Source organism: Sphaerodactylus townsendi, linkage group LG14 (genome assembly GCF_021028975.2).
Source record: "Sphaerodactylus townsendi isolate TG3544 linkage group LG14, MPM_Stown_v2.3, whole genome shotgun sequence".
NCBI classification, from domain to species: domain Eukaryota; kingdom Metazoa; phylum Chordata; class Lepidosauria; order Squamata; family Sphaerodactylidae; genus Sphaerodactylus; species Sphaerodactylus townsendi.
Window position 1 is genome coordinate 42,846,424 of NC_059438.1, and position 20,051 is coordinate 42,866,474.

Consider the following 20,051-nt stretch of genomic DNA (forward strand, 5'->3'; position numbering starts at 1 on the left):
CCCAGTGTCCTCAGCCGTTCCTCTCAGGAAATATGCTCCATCTTTTTGATGGTCTCGGTTGCCCTCTGCCCTCATCTTAATGGACTGATTTGCACTTAGGTTCACAGTGAAGCATGCAGTCATTTAAGACTGTAAAGATCTTCAGTTTGAATCTGGACTGCAAGCAGGCCAGCAGGCCCCATGAATGTTGAGGGGTAATCATCCTAACATGATCCTACTACTCTGCCTGCCAATAGCCAGAATGTCTGACTCTTGGCTATTGGTCAGACATGAGCAGTGATGTGCTGGTGATTTTGGGGTGATCAAGTGGAGAAATCATGAGAATCCACAAGGATCCATGTTTTTCAAGCAGGATTTTTCACCACTGCAGTGCCATGGAGCGTGGCATACGTGATTGTTGTGTTCAGACATTGTGGTCAGATCCACCTTTTACCTTTCTCCATTTAAGGGAGCAATCCTAAGCAGGTCTACTCGCAATTCAATTTGAGTCAGTTCAGCTCAATCTTGGAATTGCAGGGGGCGATCGGAAAAGGCAGCGGGACGGGCCTGAAGATCAGGACTCCAAACAGCCCTTTTTTAAAAAAACCCTTCCTATCTCTAGCGGAGTTCTGGAACACGGCGAAGCATTTGCCGCCGCCCCGCCCCGCCCCGCCCCGCCCGCCTCCGTGGCCGGAGAGAGCGCCCCGCGCCGCTGCTCTCCCTCCGCCGCCTTGGAGACCAAGAGCGGCTGAGCCGCCCCTGCGCCGCCAACCCAGCCCGGCCGCCGTAGCGGGCTGTTTGGGGCGGGGCCCTCCTGCCTTGCCCTGCCGCCCCCGCCACGTCGGCAGAACCGGGCGCCAAAGGGGCGGCGCCTGATCGGCCGGGCGCCGCCTGCGGCTGCTGCTGCCCGCCCGTCCCCTCCCAGCGCGATGGCTTCTTCACCGCCGCACGTCAAGACCGAGACCCGAGCCGGACACCTGCCCGCGGGTACGGCCGCTCCCCTCCGGGCCCGGCGCTGAGGGGCGGGCGGAAGAGGGAAGGCCTTCCGGGATCTGGAGGCCGCTGGGGGGGCGCCCCCCGCCATTCTCGGAAGGCCTTTGGGGGGAGACTGCCGAGCGGGTGGCCGGTGCGGGAAGGGTGCGCGGTGCGCTCCGCCGGGTGGGCGACTGGGGCAGGTGCGGGGGGCGTGCGGGCGGGGGGCGGGCTCTTTCCCGGGGGTCTCCTCGAGTGGCCTGCTGGGAGGGAGCGGGTCTCGCCGGCTTGTGGGCCGAGGGCTGCGGGTCGGCCTGGCTCTGGCGGCGCTGCCAGCCGGGAGGGCCCGCGGGGAGGGGGCGTGGCTGGGAGGGTCCCCGTCACAGCGCCGTGCGGAGAGGCAGCACCTCGTTGCTTGCGGGTCACGGGGCGGGGGGTGAGCTCCTTGGGGGCGCCTCGTGGCCGAGAGAAACGCGCCAAGCCAAGCCCCTCCCCCTCCCCCTCGAAAGGAAAACCGCCACAGCTGTGGGGCAGCCATGAAGCATCGCGAGTCAACACGGTCTTCAGAAGGCGCTCGTGTGCAGCGTCTGAGCAGCGCGGCCGCCGCGGCTGGTCGGTCTCTCACGACTCGCCTTGCCGAGGATGCAGGCAAACCTCAGGCGTAAGAACCGCCAGGCCACGGCCACGACAGCCGTCAACAGCGCCAGACCGCAGCCAGCTTTACGGCCCCTCTGAAGGTTCAATTTCTTATAAGAAGAACAGGAAATGTTTGGATCGATACCCCACTTCCCCCGCCATAAGTTTGCTGTTGGCACATCCCCCCCCCAGCAAAATGACCAAGCGTTCCCTTCCCTCCTGCTCCTCCCCTCAACATGAAGGTCACCACTGGTGGGGGCTGAACTTGGGCTGCGTTGGGCTTGGTGACTGAGCACAGCTAACACTGCTCCACTAAAAGGATGTTTGATATCTATTCACTTCCATCAGTGGATCCTCCTGCCCAGTGGTGGGATCCAAAAATGCAGCCACCTTCTCCCTTGGGCCGATGGGGTTGGCTGCTTGGCACCGCAGGCTCCCGCACTGCGAGACCAGGAGGCCCCGAGCAGGGTGCTGCCGCCATTCCCCCTCTGCCCCAGGGAGAAGGCAGCCACCTTCTCCCCTGGGCAGAGTGGGAATGGTGGCGGCAACCTGCTTGGGGGAGGGGGGGAGTCAGGCACTCGCTTGCCTGGCGAGAGGCCTCCGCGTGCCACCTGTGACACATGTGCCATAGGTTCACCATCACGGGACTAGACAATGCTACTATTAGATGGATTTCTAATTGGTTGTCTGATCAAACTCAAAAGGTGCTAATTAATGGCTCATCTTCAACCTGGAAAGAAGTGACTAGTGGGGTTCTGTCAATATTTTTATCAATGACTTAGATAATGGAATAGAGGGCATGCTAATTAGGAGGGGTAGCTAATACCCCAGAGATGACCTAGACAGATTAGACAGCTGGGCCAAAACAAACAAAATGAGTTTCAACAGAGATAAACGTAATATACTACACATAGGCAGAAAAAAAGAAATGCACAGATATAGGATGGGTGACACCTGGCTTGACACAGATATAGGATGGGTGACACCTGGCGCTCTACATGCGAAAGAGATCTGGGAGTCTTAGTAGACCATAAACTAAAAATGAGTTAGCAGTGTGATGTGGCGACTAAGGCCCCTTCTGCACACACAAAATAATGTGTTTTCAAACCACTTTCACAACTGTTTGCAAGTGGATTTTGCTATCCCGCACAGCTTCAAAGAGCACTGAAAGCAGTTTGAAAGTGCATTGTTCTGCATGTGCGGAATGAGCCTAAGAAAGCCAATGCGATTCTGGGTTGTATCAATAGGTATATGGTGTCAAGATTGAGGGATGTAATTGTACTTCTCTATTTTGCATTGGTTAGACCTCACCTGCAATATTGTGTATCGTTCTGGGCACTGCAGTTCGTGAGGGATATTGACAGGCTGGAGCGGGTCCAGAGGGGGGCAACCAAAATGGTAAAGGGTCTGGAGTCCATGCCGTACAAAGAGAGGCTTTGGGAGCTGGGGATGTTTAGTCTGGAGAAGCATTGGTTAAGGGGTGACGTGATACCCATGATTAAATATTTGAAAGGATGTCATGTAGGAGCAAGCTTGTTTTCTGCTGCCTCAGAGACTAGGACACGGAGTAATGGATTCAAGGTGAAGGAAAAGAGATTCCACCTAAACATTAGGAAGAACTTCCTGACCATCAGCACGGTTCGACAGTGGAATTCACTGCCTTGGAGATGGTGGAGTCTCCTTCTTTGGAGGTTTTTAAACAAAGGCTGGATGAGCATATGTCGGGAGTTCTTCGATTGTGTGTTCCTGCATTGCAGGGGGTTGGACTTGATGGCCCTTGTGGTCTCTTCCAACTCTATCATTCTACGATTCCATAATTCTAAAGCCAAAATTGAAGAACTTGAACTTTCCTTCTTACACTGGTTAGATTTAGGAAATCTGGAAATGGAGCTATTGGAATTTCAAGAAAACTCTATCTGGAAAAATAAATTCTGTGACCTGTGTGAAACACTTGAGAAGATAGAAGGGATGACCAAGGACAGCACAGTTCTGAAAATGAAATCCTTAAAGTGTGGAATTCTCTCCCAAATAAGTTTAAGTCAGTGAAAGAACTTGGGATTGCTTTCCTTTCTTTGTTTGGGTCATCTCATGCGTGTGAGCAACTGTTTTCAGCTTTGAATTATATCAAATTTGGCACCAGGAACAGATGACCTGAGTGCTGCATGTGTTGCTCTCAAACTTTCAAATATGAGCCAAGGTTAGACAAACTATCAGCATGTATACAACAGCAAAAATCACATTAATTGTTCAAAAGCATGCCAAATGCAAACTTTTACCTTTCAATAAAAAGTTGTATCATTGAAAGCTCTGTTACTGTATTTTTCTTTTAAGACAAAAGATGTTAATGTATGAGTTGTTTTTTTCTAAACTTAAACCTCAGTATTCAGGTTAAATTGCTGTGTTGGCACTTTGTGATAAATAAGTGGGTTTTTCGTTGCCATTTGGGCACTCGGTCTCGAAAAGGTTCACCATCACTGCCCTACACTCTCGGCTAGTCTTGGATCTGCTGCCCCAGCTTACTCTCAGCCACTTATAAAAAGCTAAAGACCAAGAATATCTGAAGCAGAACAAGAAAAGATGCTGGGCCCATGCGTCATTCTTCTGGAGGCGGAGGACATCTTAGATGGGTGATTCCTCACCCTTAGAATGTTCACGCAGATGGCCAGAGCAGTTAAAACAGTAAATAGGTAATAAATCAAGTGGAAGTGAATATTTTGGGAAATCCTTTCTTAGTGAGCACCTGGAGTACGAAAGGAACAGGTGTGCCAAATTTCATGTTTGTGGCTTCGGTGGTTTTTGAGTTCTGTTGATGAGTCAGTGAGTCAGTGGTATTTTGCGTTATATATGTAGATGATGGTTTCAGATAATCACTCATAGTACTAACTTTTTAATGTGCAGGACAGTTTGTTCATAACTTCTGTGGACATTTTAGGAACAATTGTCTTCTCATGGGGTAAAAAATTGAGAGTGCCGATATATGTTCTTTTGTGTGACCATTTAAAGCATATTTGTTTTGTTAAATTAATATGTACATTTTGTTCACTTCCTTCTCATCGGTCTGCTTTGTCCCATCACCTAGCATATATTCTTCTTTTCATTGCAGTCAAAGCTGGTGGAATGAGAATTGTGCAGAAACACCCACATGCTGTGGATACCAAAGAGGAAAAAGATAAGGATGATCAGGAATGGGAAACCAGCAGCAGGTGAGGCATCCCTGTACATTAGAGAGACACTTGCAAAGGGCTGGTTCACACATTACAAAAGATACCTGGTAGACTGCAGCAAATAAACTGTAGCTATGATGGAAACTGTGATTTTGCATAGACCTCTTCCACTGAAATAGTTGTAGATGTCTTGTGGCCTAGGGTTTTCAGTGGCTAAAATCTATACGTTCAAACAGTAATTGGGTAGCATAAAGGCATGAGCTGATAATGCACAATTTTTATTATGTAGCCTTAACTCCTGTGTTTTTGCACTTTTTAGACTCTTTGTAATTGTTCTATAAATACATAAGAAGCATCTATCAGATCCAGCATCCTTTCTGCCCTGGTCATGTGTATCCCAGAGCCAACAGTCATCTTCTGTTGCCTGCAGCTAGTATGTTGCCTCAAAAGCAATTTCATTGTATAATGCAGTCTTCGTATGGATTCACCTACTATACCTGGGCAACAATTTGACCTTTTGTCAGTTGACATTTTTTTAGTGAATAACCAAAGGAAATATCAATACAGAAAGTGCTTCTGTGTTTGTTTTCAAATGTATGGTTGGAGCTCATAACTTTTGAGTGAATTCTATCCTTTCACAATTCTGAGTGCATAAAAATTGCCATACTGTCTTAGGCTAATAATCTGAATAGCTCAGTTCTTGTAACCAGCCAATTCTCTAGGATAGCTCACAAGCAAAGCATAGCCCGCCACTGTTTCAGCATTTGGTGTGGTAATTGGGAATATACTGTGTCTGTGGGTTTTTCCTCATGTTTTTTTTAACTTTACAACAACCTTTAGTAGGCATATAATATTTTTTCTGTTGGTTCTTGTCTGATAATGCTTTGGTTTATATTCTGATTTATGCACATATTTGTGCTTTTAGTTTTAGCTTTGGATTTTTGGGGGTTATTCACCATTTTTTCCTGATTCTTTTACCCTGATCTTTTTTTGGAATCCAATTGTCAGGAGGCCTTTTATTATGGAGATTTTGCTATTGCTGCTTTCTGTATGCTGGGGGTGAAGGAATGGGTTAAATGCATTTCTAACCGACTTTCAATTGTCTTCTGTGTGATGTTATACTGTACCAGGTACTGCCCAAGGTCAGTGCCTGACTGTCTTTACCGTTATCTCTTTCACAGTTCTTTTTGGGCGCGCTTTCCCAGGATGGGGGGTGCAGTCTGTTTTAACTACTGGGTTTTGCGCGGGCAAACCTCAGTTCTAGCATGACCAGAGAAGATCCTCAATACTCAATAAACTACTGTTCTTTTACATGAGTTTGTTTCAGTTTTTGGGATTCTGACACCAATTTTGGCTTTGTGTATAATGCTTCTGTTGTTTTTTTTTGCCTCCCCCCACTCCCCATCACTTCCAGCCCCCTTTTCAATTATTTGATATCATCATCAAACCACTTCCTCTTCGCTGCCTGCCCTGAAGATGCATGATTTCACTTAAATGTTTTTAAGCCCTAAAACATTGTTGTATCTCTGTAATGCTGTGATGATAGTTTAAGCAGGTTCTCTGAATTCCCAGCTTTCATTTTTAAAGCTCTTTCTTTTGCAGAGATATAAGGAAAAAGGTGTATTTCCATGAGAGAAGCATTAAAGTCTTCCTTTAAAAAAATGAAAGATGGGAATTCAGAGAACCCACTTGAACTATCATCACAATACTACAGCAATATATTGATTTTTAGGTCCATTTAAAAAAAGGGGGGTGCTCTGACTCCTGCGATAATGACACTGATGCCTCCTTTGAAAATCCTCATCCTTTAAACCATGTGTGAAAAAAATAAACTGACTTCATAAGTGTAAAAACCTTGCCCAAACCAATTGCAATGCTTTGTATTAACTCCCAAGAAATGCCGGTTCCAGCCAAGCCAAGTTCGTGTGGTCAGCCTCCCCTGACGAAGCTCCTCCGCAAGATTTCTTTTTTGCAGATTCAAGTTTCTAAGCCAAGTTTTAAATAAGTTTTAAGTTTTAAGTTTTAAATAAGTTTTAAGTTTTAAATAAGTTTTAAATAAGTTTTAAATAAGTTTTAAGTTTTAAATAAGATAAGTTTTAAAAAGTTCTTTTACCTCACTCACTTTTTATCTACTAGCACTCCCTTTTAATCTAAAATTGTTTTATCATTCACGCTTAATGCTGGCGACATGCCAGCTGCACTCATTTGACTGGGCTCCGTGTTCCTTGAGTTTCTTTTAAAACTTTTAAACCTACTATCTTCCAGCTAATGTTGGCTTTTAATTTCTGCAGGACAAGGCGAGAAGCAATTGCTCCTCCCTCTTTTTTAATATCAAATTTAATATCAAATTTAAAATCAATCACATTTAAAATCAATCACAAGTTTACTTCAATCAATCACAAGTTTACTTCAGGAGCCCAAGCATAGATGGATAATCACTAGGGCTCGATGTAACTCCTTCCCTTGCTCTATGCTACAAGGAAGGTTCCGAAAAATTGACCTGCAAGAGCGGAAATGTCCTCATTGTACCACAGTGATTCAAACCATGGAACATATATTGCTTGACTGCCCCAAATATGAGGGATCTAGGACCAGACTTTTTGCTTTTTGTCCTGTAATCTTTAATGAATACTCTACTGTGGGGAAGATTACGTTTCTACTAAACAATTCCGCCTCCGAGATTTTAACTTTTGTAGCTAGGTTCCTTATAGAAACTTTGAAATGATTACCTGCGATGGTTCTCATGTATGGGATACTTGTTTGGACAATGTTGGCTGTTATATGGATTCTATGCCTAATAAAAGTTTATATATATATGTTGGTTTTTAATTTAGTTTTAGTATATTTTAACTTTTAACAATTTTATTGCTGGGCTTGATACCAGTGTCCTTTTATTAGGGTAATTAGAGACTGTTTAACTTCTTTAAAAAAAGGTTTTAAAAAGATTTTAGCAACTGCTAGCTCCTAGCTAATTGTTTTACTGTTTTATTGTTTTATTGGGTTTCGTTGTAGTTTTGGTTTTAGAATCCTCAAGCCCTAGGTTTTAGAATCCCCAAAACCTTAAGGGGAAGTTTTAACTAATCAATTAACTTAAGGTGCCCACCCCAACTGTAACAACAGTTTATATTAATCTATTTTAACTCATTGATAGAATATGAGTGCCAGAAAGCGCCAGCGTGACATGGAGGATTCGAGCACTTGGCCAGCTCAGAAATGGAATTAAAAAATAAACACATATTTTGCTTTTGTACTGGAGAGACTCTACTGAGGATTGCATCCATCATACTGGAGTTCCGACTGCCAACCGGTTTGCCCTGCTGAGTCATCTAGAGACTGCAGAGCAGATCGCACAGTCACCTAAAGCTAATGAGCGTGCCGAGTCTACTGAAAATAACGTCCCTACCGATGACCACAAATCCAAGCTCCCTTGGAAAACTCCCTTTATCTCTGTAGTTCAACCACAAGTGGGATTAGTAAAAGCAGCAAAGAAGTTAAGAATCGATGCAATGCAATGCTCTGTAACTTGGACAGCAGTAACCTTGGAAAAAATTTAAGTGAGCATTTAAAGATCCCTTGATGGAAAAATAGACAGGCTGCTTAGACAAGAAAACCATGCATCTCGTCTATGCCAACGCATTCTTCCTCCCAAAGCAAAAGACAGGGAAATTTCACATCAGCTCAAAACAACCAGTAAAGCATAAGCAACCCCGTTGCTACAGAAGTGCTCAAGTGGGCAATTCTGGACAATCAAAGTCCTAGGGAAAAAGTGTAAAAATCAGCAATAACAAAATCTCCTGCAGCAGCAGCTTAAAACTGATGCCTTCAACAAAAATTCTGTGTGATCGCATTTCTAACTATGAAGGAAGCCTCCCTAAATGGAATTCCCTCGAGGGGGATGTCAGATATAACTTAAAAATATTATTTGGAAACAGGCTAAAAGATGTAGATTTAACTAATCTGTTGGAGGCTCTTGACAGAATTTATCCACGCCAATTGCAGCACCAACCACATTGAGGTTTGTCCTAACATTTAAATCGGCATTTCTCCGTTCCCTTCCTGATGCTAAAGGAGGAAAAACATTGCTACCACAAGGAAGGGTGTATTTTGCTAAGCAGTGAGTTTTTGCTAATCCGAAGTTAGTGAACCCACTTTGTGCTACAAGCAGTTTCAATGCCTGAATCCACAGCCTCCTTTGTCTGCAAATATCAGATCAATCGAGGTTCTGCCTCCAATCCACCCAAGGGAACTTAACAAACAACCATCGAGAGGGTGAGCCATGATAAGCCTCAAGTTACAAGCTAATAATGAACTAACATGGGCTTGGATTGTCAGACCTGCTAGAAACTTCCAGTGCCAAAACAAACTTTTTGAGTTTTCCTCAAATTCCCTTGGAAGAAAATGAGGAGGTAACTATTAATAGATTCAAAAACCTCCTAGAAAAAAATCTCTTTCTGCAATTAAAGAGCATGGCACCCAAAGCCTGCAACAACAGGATGCTGTGCATGCAAATAACAGGGAAACAGTAGAACCAACTGAGGATCAAACAGCCTCCTCAAATGATTCTTCTTGCCTAATTACTTTGCAAGAATCTCCTGAATCCCAACCACCAAACTCACAGCAATGTGTGGTGGATGCTCTACCCACCTTTAATAGGCATGACTACCCATTCTCAGGAGCTAGGGGTCCCCAAATCCACGCCCGGGGGGCCAAATGTGGCTCCCTTGAAGGCATTTAGATCCGCCCCGCACAGGGCATGGCAGTGATGGCTCCATTCAGTGTGCAGTGGGGGCTCGAGGGAAGAGGGAGGAACTTTAGCCCCAACGGCCAAGCTGATTGCAGTTGCCACACATGATGGCACCCCAAATCTCCATGCATTTTCTGGTTCCCAGAGCTTGGAAACCTTACACATGGCAACTCCTGCTCCACCCTTCCCTCTCGGGCTACTCCATGTGTGTTGCTTCCTCTAGGCTTTCTGTTCACTTCCACTCCCATTGGCATCAGCCAGGCTGGTGAATCGGCCGGCTGGCTGCTAGGGAGGAAGAACCCAGGAAGATACCTAATCCTGGGTTAGATGGAATGCTTCATTGGGAAAGTTCTGCTTTTTTTTACAGGGGAAGGTATTCCACAGCCTCCCCAACAATATTTGAAGCCCACCCTGTACTTGACATACTTTGGTCACTGTTCTAAAAATAGACCAGAAAGACTGAAAGGAGAAATCAAACATTTTACAATCATTTGTGCATAGGAATTTGTTCATAGTTTTTTTTTAGTCCGGCCCGCCAACAGTCTGAGGGACAGTGAACTGGCCCCCTGTTTAAAAAGTTTGGGGACCCCTGCACTAGAGGAAGCAGGGATGGAACTTGATATAGATCTGAGGTCACACAGAGTGCTCCATACAGCTGTAGGAATGGTTACTGGGGGCAAAACATGGGCCCAGGAACTCAAAGAGAATGTCTGCTGAGGCCCACGAGGGACATATAGAACCACTGACCTTGTCCACACTAATGCTGGAAGAATATCAGGAACAGTGTCACCCACAGCAACCTCCAGCATTTCCCCTGGACCAAATGGCACAATCTGCACCTAACCCTGGCTCCAATAACATCAGTAATACTATCCCCATCCCAGATGCATCAGATGCCCCACTTTTATCAAGGTGCAAAGTAGAGAAACGTGATGCGGTATATTTTTTGACACCCAAACAACTCCCCTGGAGCAATTAATTAAGTTGATTGATCACTCCCCATCAGCCAGCAACCTCTGAGGATTCTCTCTTGGAATATTGCTGGCTGGAACAGCAAAATAACAAACCAGGATTTTTTTGCAATATATTTCGAGACATGACATCATACTTCTCCAAGAGACTTGGTCTCCTACTCCAATCCATCTCCAAGGTTATTCTGTATGCTATATCCCAGCGCACAAGGAGAATCTCAGAGGGCGCCATAGAGCTGGACTTGCAATACTAATCAAAACTTCTTTATTTTCTGATGTTTTGACTCTTCCAGTTTGTGAACACTTGGGACATGCAGTAAGATAACAGGGGAAGGCTGCAGTCTCATAATTATAAATGTTTACCTTCCCCCTAGCTCCATCAATAAGACAAGGGAAACACAGTGGCGTAAAATCACTGAATATTTAGAAACTTTACAACTTTCTAACAAATGCAATGAATGGTTGGTAGCAGGAGATCTTAATGCCAGGGTTGGTAAAGATGAGCAGTGCCTCCAGAAGTTGGTAGGGATAGACACAGAGAACTGCCCATGGTATTTTTCCTTAACCAGATAAATCAAAAGACAATCTGACTAATGTGGCGGGGGTAGACTTTGTGAAATTTTGCTCCCACTTTGGCTTAATACACTTAAATGGCTTAACCCAATATGCAACCTCAGGTGACTATACCCATGTAATAGTACTCTCATCCGATTACATACTAAAGCCCTCCTCAAGCAAGTTTTGAACAGGGTCGTAGAGCTTCAAGTGGGATCAGTTTGTGGTTTGGAGCCGCATCATATGCCACTCTTGAGCTTTTTTTTTTTCTCTGAAAAAGGCAGCTCTTAATTTTAGCCTCATGAAGCTTGCCGTAACTATTGTAGAGCTCCAAGAATTATTTGGAATAGGGCCACTGAAAGGGAAATTTGAAGAGTTTCTTTCTTCTTTCTCCCCAACTAAAGCTTAAGGCAAGACTTAATAGCAAACAACCATCACCAACCCAATTTTAGAACAATATGAGGGGTACACTTTGGAAACCACATCACAGATGTAAGTTGTAAAGTTACTCAAGTCCCAATGAACTCCTTCTTCTGGACACAAATTTCTGAACAAAGGGAGTTCAATAAGGAATGTAAAATGGTGAAAAATCAGATCAGAAAAATCTACATTAATACCTTTAAAAGCAGCAAAGCAGCAACCTTACCTCGAGAATATTTTTCTCTCAGGTCCCGGCTAATGCAACTGCTTCGTGAAAACAAACTAAAGACCATCAAATCCCTATGGAACTCTCTAATACAAGCTTCAAGGAGTAACAACACAAGAGTGTTCTGGTCATTAGTTGCTGAAGCCATGCACACACGTGGGCCAACCTTTTAATGTCTAATTATTAACCCCTAGAACTGGTTTATATATTTTCAAAGTCTATTTAAAGGAGACAATGAATCAGCCTTGCAGAACGACCTGACACCTCTCAGTCAGGTGGCTCCCTGGCCCGCAGTCTCAGTCTCAGAAATCAGACTATTAATTGCTCAGTTGAAACTATAAATCACCTGGCCCGGATCTAATGCCCCCAGATTTTTACAAAGCATTTCCGGACTGGTTGGCCCCCCCTTCTGGCCGCTCTGTTTACTTTGGTTGATAGGTCAGGTACTATCCCAGGGTCTTGGGTAAATGCAATAATAACAACAATATTCAAAAAGGGTGACCATATGTCACCAGCTAATTACAGACCCATCAGCCTTTTATCTGTCTCAGGTAAACTTTATGCCAAACACCTGTTAAATAGGCTATGTACCTGGATCAATGATGGAAAAATTCTTTACCCTGAGCAAATAGGATTTAAAAAAGGTTGCTCTACACTTGATAATTGTCTGATCCTTAACCTCCTGTTATTAAAATACAAAACAAGGGGGCTATCTAAGATCTTTGCTGCCTTTCTGGACCTGAAAAGTGCCTTTGATTCAGTTGTAAGAGACTTGCTGTGGCTCAGGTTAACAGAGATAGGGATCGATGTTAGATTATTACTACTTATTAAATCTCTCTATTCAAACACAACCTGCCAGATAAAATGTACAAACTCTGAGACCTAACCTTAAGATTCCTGTCTGTGATTAGAGAGGTGTTAAGCAAGGCTGTGTGTATTGGCCCCAGTCTTGTTTAACTTCTATTCATTAATGATTTGGCAATACAAGTGTTGTCAGCATGTTAATGCACACAGCTCCAGTGTTCTTTTTCAAAACAAACCCGCATTCACCTCCTGCTTTTATGCTGATGACGTTGCAAGGATATCGACTTGATCTCTAGATCCTGCAAGTGGGCCTTCCTAAAGGCTCTTTCTTAGAAAAATCCTATGGAGTACTGTACATCTAACTTCCTGTCCTTAAACCCAGAAAAATCAAAAATTGTCATCTTTTCTAATGTATTTAAGCCTTCTAGATGGCTTATTAATGGGGTTAAGGTTGAACACTCCAAGTCCTTTAAATATCTAGGCCTAACCTTCCATCATAAAGCCACATGGGCCAGACATAGAGATATTGCTGTAGAAGGAAGTTATCACACTGCTTCAGCAGTGGTAAAGTTTTTTCACACCAGGGGAAGGGGATATGTCCCAGCAGCTCTAAAGGTTTTCAACTCCAAGGTAGTTCAGCAACTTCTCTATGGAGTTCCCTTATGGATAACTGCATGAAACAATTCTGTTGAAAGAATACAATCTGGCTTCCTCTATAAAATACTTGGATTACCACACTCTGTACCATATGTTGTACTATGCTTAGAAACTGGTCAGAACCTACTTGAAACAAGAGCATGGCTGAATATATTCAAGTATTGGATCAGATTATGTTTTAACTCTGATGTGTGCAGTTTAATATACACAGCGCACCCAGACCTATTTGCCTCCGAATGGTATCAACTTCTCAACTCCCAAGAAAATAAGTTGAGTGCACGGAAAAAGGTCTAAATATGACTGTTCTGTTTTTTTAATTGTGGAAACCTTTAAATATAGCTGCATAAATGTACCAGAAAATTAAGACTTAATTAGTGGGAATTTTATGGACTGTACCATATGTTCTTGGATTGTCTGGACTCACTATTACATTTACAGTACAATCCTAAGCAGTGTTATGCTCTTGCAAGTCCATTCCATTCAATGTGCCTGGATGTGTGCAACTCTATTTTGGATTCCACAGCAGCTCTGGGTATGTTTGCAATGTTATTCCATGGGAGCATAAAACAAGAATCTGGCCTCAGTTAACAATTAAAAGTCTATTTATGTCAGGTTTCGTGTTTGTAAAAATACAACGTTATTGAGCCACAGGCAGTGGGCCCAGATTTCTGTGAGATCCTTCTCTCCTGGCTCACCCTAGTCTTCCCATTCCTTCCTGTCCTCACCAGGGGAAGACTTCCCAGTGAGTGTCACATTCTCAGTTTCAAAATTACTGACATAGATTTAAAAGGATTTACAACCTAGTCAAGACATTTTTTGCCAATGCATACTGTCAGCAACACAAAGTTGACTTTTGGCATTGTAATGTAAGGGCTACAAACTGTGAGCTTGGAAATCCCTAGTTCAGACTTTGTCTCAGGGCCTAACTACAAGTTACATTTTCCATAGGGATGTCTTTGGGTGACTGAGAGCCATGTTGTGGAGTTCTGTGCTTCATGGGTGTATTTCTTTTTAAATTCTTGGCTGAAGCTGGGCCCAGTGTGGCTTTCAATCAGGATTTAAAATACAATACAATATCAATACATCAGTTAAAACATTGCAACATAAAATAATTCAACAATTCCTATAAAATAAGTCCTGTGTTGATGGCTGCCCGTTAATAAGTCTAAACCTGTGCATGGGACCAATCTAAACCAGGACCAAGGGGAAAGAGGCTTAGACATTCCCTTGTGCTCCCAACTATAAGCTTTTGAAAATCTTGTTGATCTCTGAAGTGCTACTGGACTCAGATCTAGGCGTTGTCCTGCAGATCAACATGACTACCCTCTGAAGTAAGTTTTTAACATTAGAGAAATATAAACATTTGAGTAATATAAGAAGTTGTAAAAAGGAGGGGGGAGGGGTCTGACCTTGACCTGGATGATAAGAACATAAGAACATAAGAACATGCCAGCTGGATCAGACCACAGTCCATCTAGTCCAGCTCTCTGCTACTCGCAGTGGCCCACCAGGTGCCTTTGGGAGCTCACATGTAGGATGTGAACGCAATGGCCTTCTGCGGCTGTTGCTCCCGATCACCTGGTCTGTTAAGGCATTTGCAATCTCAGATCAAAGAGGATCAAGATTGGTAGCCATAGATCGACTTCTCCTCCATAAATCTGCTGGTCCAAGCTTCTCCTTTTAAAAGCTACACTCCAGGGTTAGGGTGGCCCATCACCACCTCCTGTGGCAGCATATTCCAAACACCAATCACACGTTGCATGAAGAAGTGTTTCCTTTTATGAGTCCTAATTCTTCCCCCCAGCATTTTCAATGAATGCCCCCTGGTTCTAGTATTGTGAGAAAGAGAGAAAATTCTCTCTGTCAACATTTTCTACCCCATGCATAATTTTGTAGACTTCCCAATCATATCCCCCCCCCCTCAGTCAGCCTCCTCCAAACTAAAGAGTCTCCAAACGCTGCAAAGCTTTCTCCTCATAGGAAGGTGCTCCAGTCCCCTCAATCCCATCCTTGTTGCTCCTTCTCTGCACTTTTTTCTATCTCCTCACAATATCCTTTTTGAGATGCTAAAGGGCACCAGAACTGGACACAGTAATTGGCAAGTGCGGTCGCATCTTCACTTGCTTTATATATAGTAAGGGCATGACAATCTTTGCAGTTTTATTATCAATTCTCTTTTCTAATGATCCCCAAAGCATAGAGTTTGCCTTTTTTCACAGCTGCCATGCATTAGAGAGTTGACATTCCCATGGAACTATCAACTAAGACGCCAAATCCTCCTCTTCCCTGGCTCTGTGACTGGATAGCACTGGACCCTCTGTAGCGCAGTATGGTGAAGTTTGGATTTTCGTTTGCCCCTATGTGCATCAATACTTCACATTTTGCTACATTGAACCTGCATTTGCCATTTCTGAGCCCACTCACCTAATTTATCAAGGTCCGCTTTGAGCTCTTCGCGAATCCTTTGTGGTTCTCAAATTCCACCCTAAGCATAATTTGGTAGTCATCTGGCAAACTTGGCCACCACGCTTTCTACCCACCCCTACTTCCAGGTCATTTATGAATAGGGTTAAAGAGCATACTTGATCCCGCAAAACTGATCCTTGGGGGACACCACTCCCACATCTCTCCTCCATTGTGAGAACTTCCCATTTTTACACCCACTCTTTGTTTCCTGTTTCTCAACCAGTTTTTTAATCCATAGGAGGACTTCCCCTCTTATTCCTTTTGATTGCTCTCAAGGAGTTTTCTCTAACAGTCTCTTGGTGAGGAACGCTTGGGTCAAAAAGCCTTGTGGAAATCCAAGTAGACAATGTCCACCGGTTCACCCCTGTCCACATGCCTGTTTACACCCTCAAAGAACTCTAGTAAGTTTGTAAGACAGGATTTCCAGCTCTCCTGCAAAAGCCATGCTGACTTCTTTTCCTTGCAGGTCTTGCTTTTCTACATGTTTTATAATTTTATCTTTAATGATAGATTCTACTAATTTACCAGGAACAGATGTCAAACTGACTGGCCTGTAATTTCCCGGGTCCCCCCTAGATCCTTTCTTAAAGATTGGTGTGACATTGGCCATCTTCCAGTCTTCAGGGATGGAGCCTGATTTCAGGGATAAGTTGCATAGTTGCATATGTTGCATATGTTGCATGATCTCTGGATGACCATGGTCATTCTGCAGAGGAAGGTAATGGCAAACCATCTCTGTTGGTCTCTTGCCTTGAAAACTCTGCTGGGTTGCCATAAGTAGGCTGCGACACATATAGAATAGCGGGCAATGCCTGAATTTTTAGCCTTACTTTGTTAATAAAAATGCATTTTATTAATCTGATTTTATTTCTTTATTTTCTATATGCCTATTACTGACTAATCACCTGGATGGGGTACAATTATAAAACACATAAAACAATCTTAACATTGTCATAAATATACTTTAAAACCATCTCCATACTGGCACCCTCCCCCACCTTCCTAAAATATATAATCATCCCCCCAATGCCCTTTAAAAATTGGGCTAGGGCTGCAGCAATACAGTGCTGGTGTAGCAATTACAGAGGAAAAGGGAAGTATGGGGGGAGGGGGAGGCACTGCTCAAGAGGGCTCATCTGTATGCCCAGTTCACAGGGTGGTCTTGCCAGGCGCCTGTCAGGTCTTTGACTGGAATCAATACACAGGCTCTGGATACTTAATCAGAAGTCTTTATTGAAGATAGCTGGTACCTGGCTTTGGCAAAGCCAGTTCTGGTGGGCTATAGTAAAACGTTTACATTTATCCCTGTGGTTTTCCTGCTAGAAACCCCCCTCCCTGGTTCCCACGGAATGTGAGAATGTTACAGTGGAAAGAAGGATGATTGGGAGTCAAGCATCTCAAGGCTAACACATCCTTGCAGAGTTGGTGCCTGGCAACCTCCAGAAAGAGTGTATTCCAAAGTGTCAGGCCCACTGCAGAGAAGACCCTCTGGGTGGCCTTCTCCTCCCAAATCACAGAAGGTGATGGAGCCACCAGGAAGGCCACCCCACAACCCTGCTGACCTCAGCACCTGGGCAGGTCTATTTGGGAAGAGGCACTCCTTCAGATATATAGGGCCCAGGCTGTGTTGGGCTTTGTATTTCAGTACCAGCATCTTGAATTGGAATAGGGAGTCAGTGCAGTTTTCTCAGAACAGGTCACATAAAACCACAATATTGTGTTAAAAACCAGAAGGAAATATTTGACAGTGACTCCAGATTATTATTTTTAAAATAAAACCAATTTAGTATAGTATATGTGCTGCTAAAGCCAGTTCAGAGCCATGCCCTGAATCCCAGCATTGACAAAGTGGTAGGTCAATAGATCGTGGTCAACCAAGTCAGAAGCTGCAGTGAGATGTAATAGCTGCAGCTGTTACTGGAGCTCATGTGTGATGGCGACCAGCATAGTCTCTGTCCCATGACCGGCACGAAAACCAGACTAGAACAGATCCAGTACCTCTGCGTCCTCTAGAAATACCTGCATTTGTTCCGCCACTACTCTCTCAGTTAATGAAAGGTTCGAGACTGGGTGGTAATTGCCCAGATCCAGTGGATCTAAAAATTGTCTTTTTAAGAGTGGGCGTACTAATGTCTCTTTCAGCCTCCCAGGGAACACCCCTTGCTCAAGGATATGGTTGAAAATCTCCAACAGGTGGCTCCGTAGCTCCTCATGACTGGCTTTCACCAGCCATAAGGGGCATGGATCAAGATGACAAGTAGTAGATCTTATGGCCACCATCTACATTGGACTGGGAGAGTAGGGTGAAGTGGTCCACTATAGGACCAGGAGATGGCCAAGGGGCTTCCAGTTCCCTTATTATATCAACTGTAGCAAAGAGATCACGGCAGAGCAAGAAGCTCATAAAACTGTTGTGCCCATGGACTGTTCAATAATGAGACTTCTTGTTCAGATGATTTCTTTTATTGAAAACAGCATCAGGAAAAGGCATTTAGACTTCTGTTACCTAAACTAATAATTAATCGCAAAAACAGCCACCATTATACCCCTCACCATGGTACTCCAGCCAACAAACATACCACACCTCAGTACCAGTTACCAAGGGGGGACAAGGTTCTGCTCCAATCTCATGGGAAGAAGACAGTATAGCCTTCACTAGGTCAAAACAACCCACACATCCCAGTTCTTTGAAGTGCAAAAGTCAGCAGGTTAACGAGCAGATGAGGCCATGCTTGGAAAATGAAACTGAAAGACAAAGAACAGAAAGCAGTCCCAGGGCAGGAAAAAGTCTTTGGGAGAGAGGATCCCACATTCCACCCAGGAGACATGACAAGATCGGGCCAGGACTAGCAGATCATGGCATTCTGCCCCTTTAAGATCAATGTTGGGGCCCCAGAGGATAGCTGCGATGGAACTCATACACCAAATATGGGACCTGAACGTCTGAGGCATTAATCCACTCATTCTTCATAGTAGGGAAGTTTTTCCAAGTGATCAAATGTTTTAAGTGCATGCAGTGCACCTTTGGGTGCCTCAGGTTGACTGGAAGGGCTTTTTTTAGAAGTCTGGAATAAAACACAGGGTGTACACCTCTATAAGTCATAGGCAATTTAACTTCTACACGCACTTCGTTGATAACACACACAACTGTATAACAAACTCCTGGAGAACATGGTCATTCCCACCTAAGGATCCTACCACTTCCACCACAATAACACTTCCATCATAGTTGGTTAGGAGCAGATCTAAAATAGTTGATTCCCTTGTTGCCTCTTCTACCTTCTGGGCCATGAAATTGTCTGCAGGACCAGTGAGGAATTTGTTGAACTTCATAGTCTTGGCAGAGTTTAACACCCAACAAATATCAGGATAATTTAAATCTATTACTACTACTTCTCCTGTTTCTGAAAGATTGGTCATCTGTTCCAGGAAATCATCCAGTTCTTCAGCCTGGCTTAGAGGTCTGTAATAGACACTCTGTGAGGGTCTGGTACTCCAGTCAACAAACAAGACTCAAGAAAGTTTCAAGGGCTTTATTGGAACTGTGTCAGTCCGAGATTCAGAAAGCCAAAGCTACCGCTTTGCTCTCTGAACCACAGTTTATACCTGTAAGTTGCAACACTGCTCAACCCAAAATCCCAAAACATCAGCATAAGAAGAGGTGGTGAGAACAGAGACATTGTTGTGAGACAGGCAGTTCCCCCCTATGGGAAGTTGCAGATAAGGGGGACCTTTAAGCACTATTCACTAGTAACATGCAGGCAAAAGAAAACCTTCTCAACCTCAGGCAGAGATCATGGCAGGGCCAGCTGTGGCCTTGGTGCACACATGCGAGATGCCAGGCCAAGAATGGCGCATGCCTGACACCCTCACAATGAGATCACTGTTGTTTCTCTTCTCCTTAATTATTATCCAGATGGTGTCAACCTGGCTTCCAGGATTTAAGTCATGGATCTGCTCATAGGTATAATTGTCCCTGATATATAATGCTACTCCCTGTCCTTTCCTAGTTGGTCTATTTCTCTGAAATAGGTCATACCCCTCAATTACTACAATCCAATAAAGAGAAAATAACATGAGTTACACCACATAATGCTATCAGATCTCAAGTATAAAATGATATTCATTCATCTAAGTTACAAGCTGCACTATCCTTAAGGCACAAGAGAAAAATTATTCTTAATTGTTTTCCTCTCCACTCAGTTTTTAGATTATCAGCTGTACCATTGATATAGCAGAAACTGGTTCATGTTGAACATCACCAGGGTAGGATGGAAGGTTGTGGCATCCTGACTGCCTCCAGAGGAATCTCCTAGACTGAATCAAGTGTCTGTAGTTCTGATGATTAGGGCATAGGAGTAACAAAAAAAAAGGTTGAATGAAATGGCTTTCCTGACAGATTTGTGAATGTTCCTTGTGGCTTTATTATGAATTGCTAGTAAAATCTTCCTTGGGAA

The 20,051-nt window shown here is 43.9% G+C and overlaps 1 protein-coding gene across 1 annotated transcript in view; it reads left to right on the forward strand.

Moving 5' to 3' along the window:
* Window positions 1–737: 737 nt before the first annotated feature.
* The window catches only part of LOC125443477 (death associated protein), a 35,099-nt gene continuing 15,785 nt past the window's right edge, over window positions 738–20,051 (forward strand). The window contains exons 1-2 of the mRNA XM_048515618.1: window positions 738–966; window positions 4,691–4,790. Of these exons, the coding sequence (XP_048371575.1) occupies window positions 909–966; window positions 4,691–4,790 (158 nt within the window). The 5' untranslated portion in view covers window positions 738–908. The remainder of the gene's footprint in view (window positions 967–4,690; window positions 4,791–20,051) is intronic.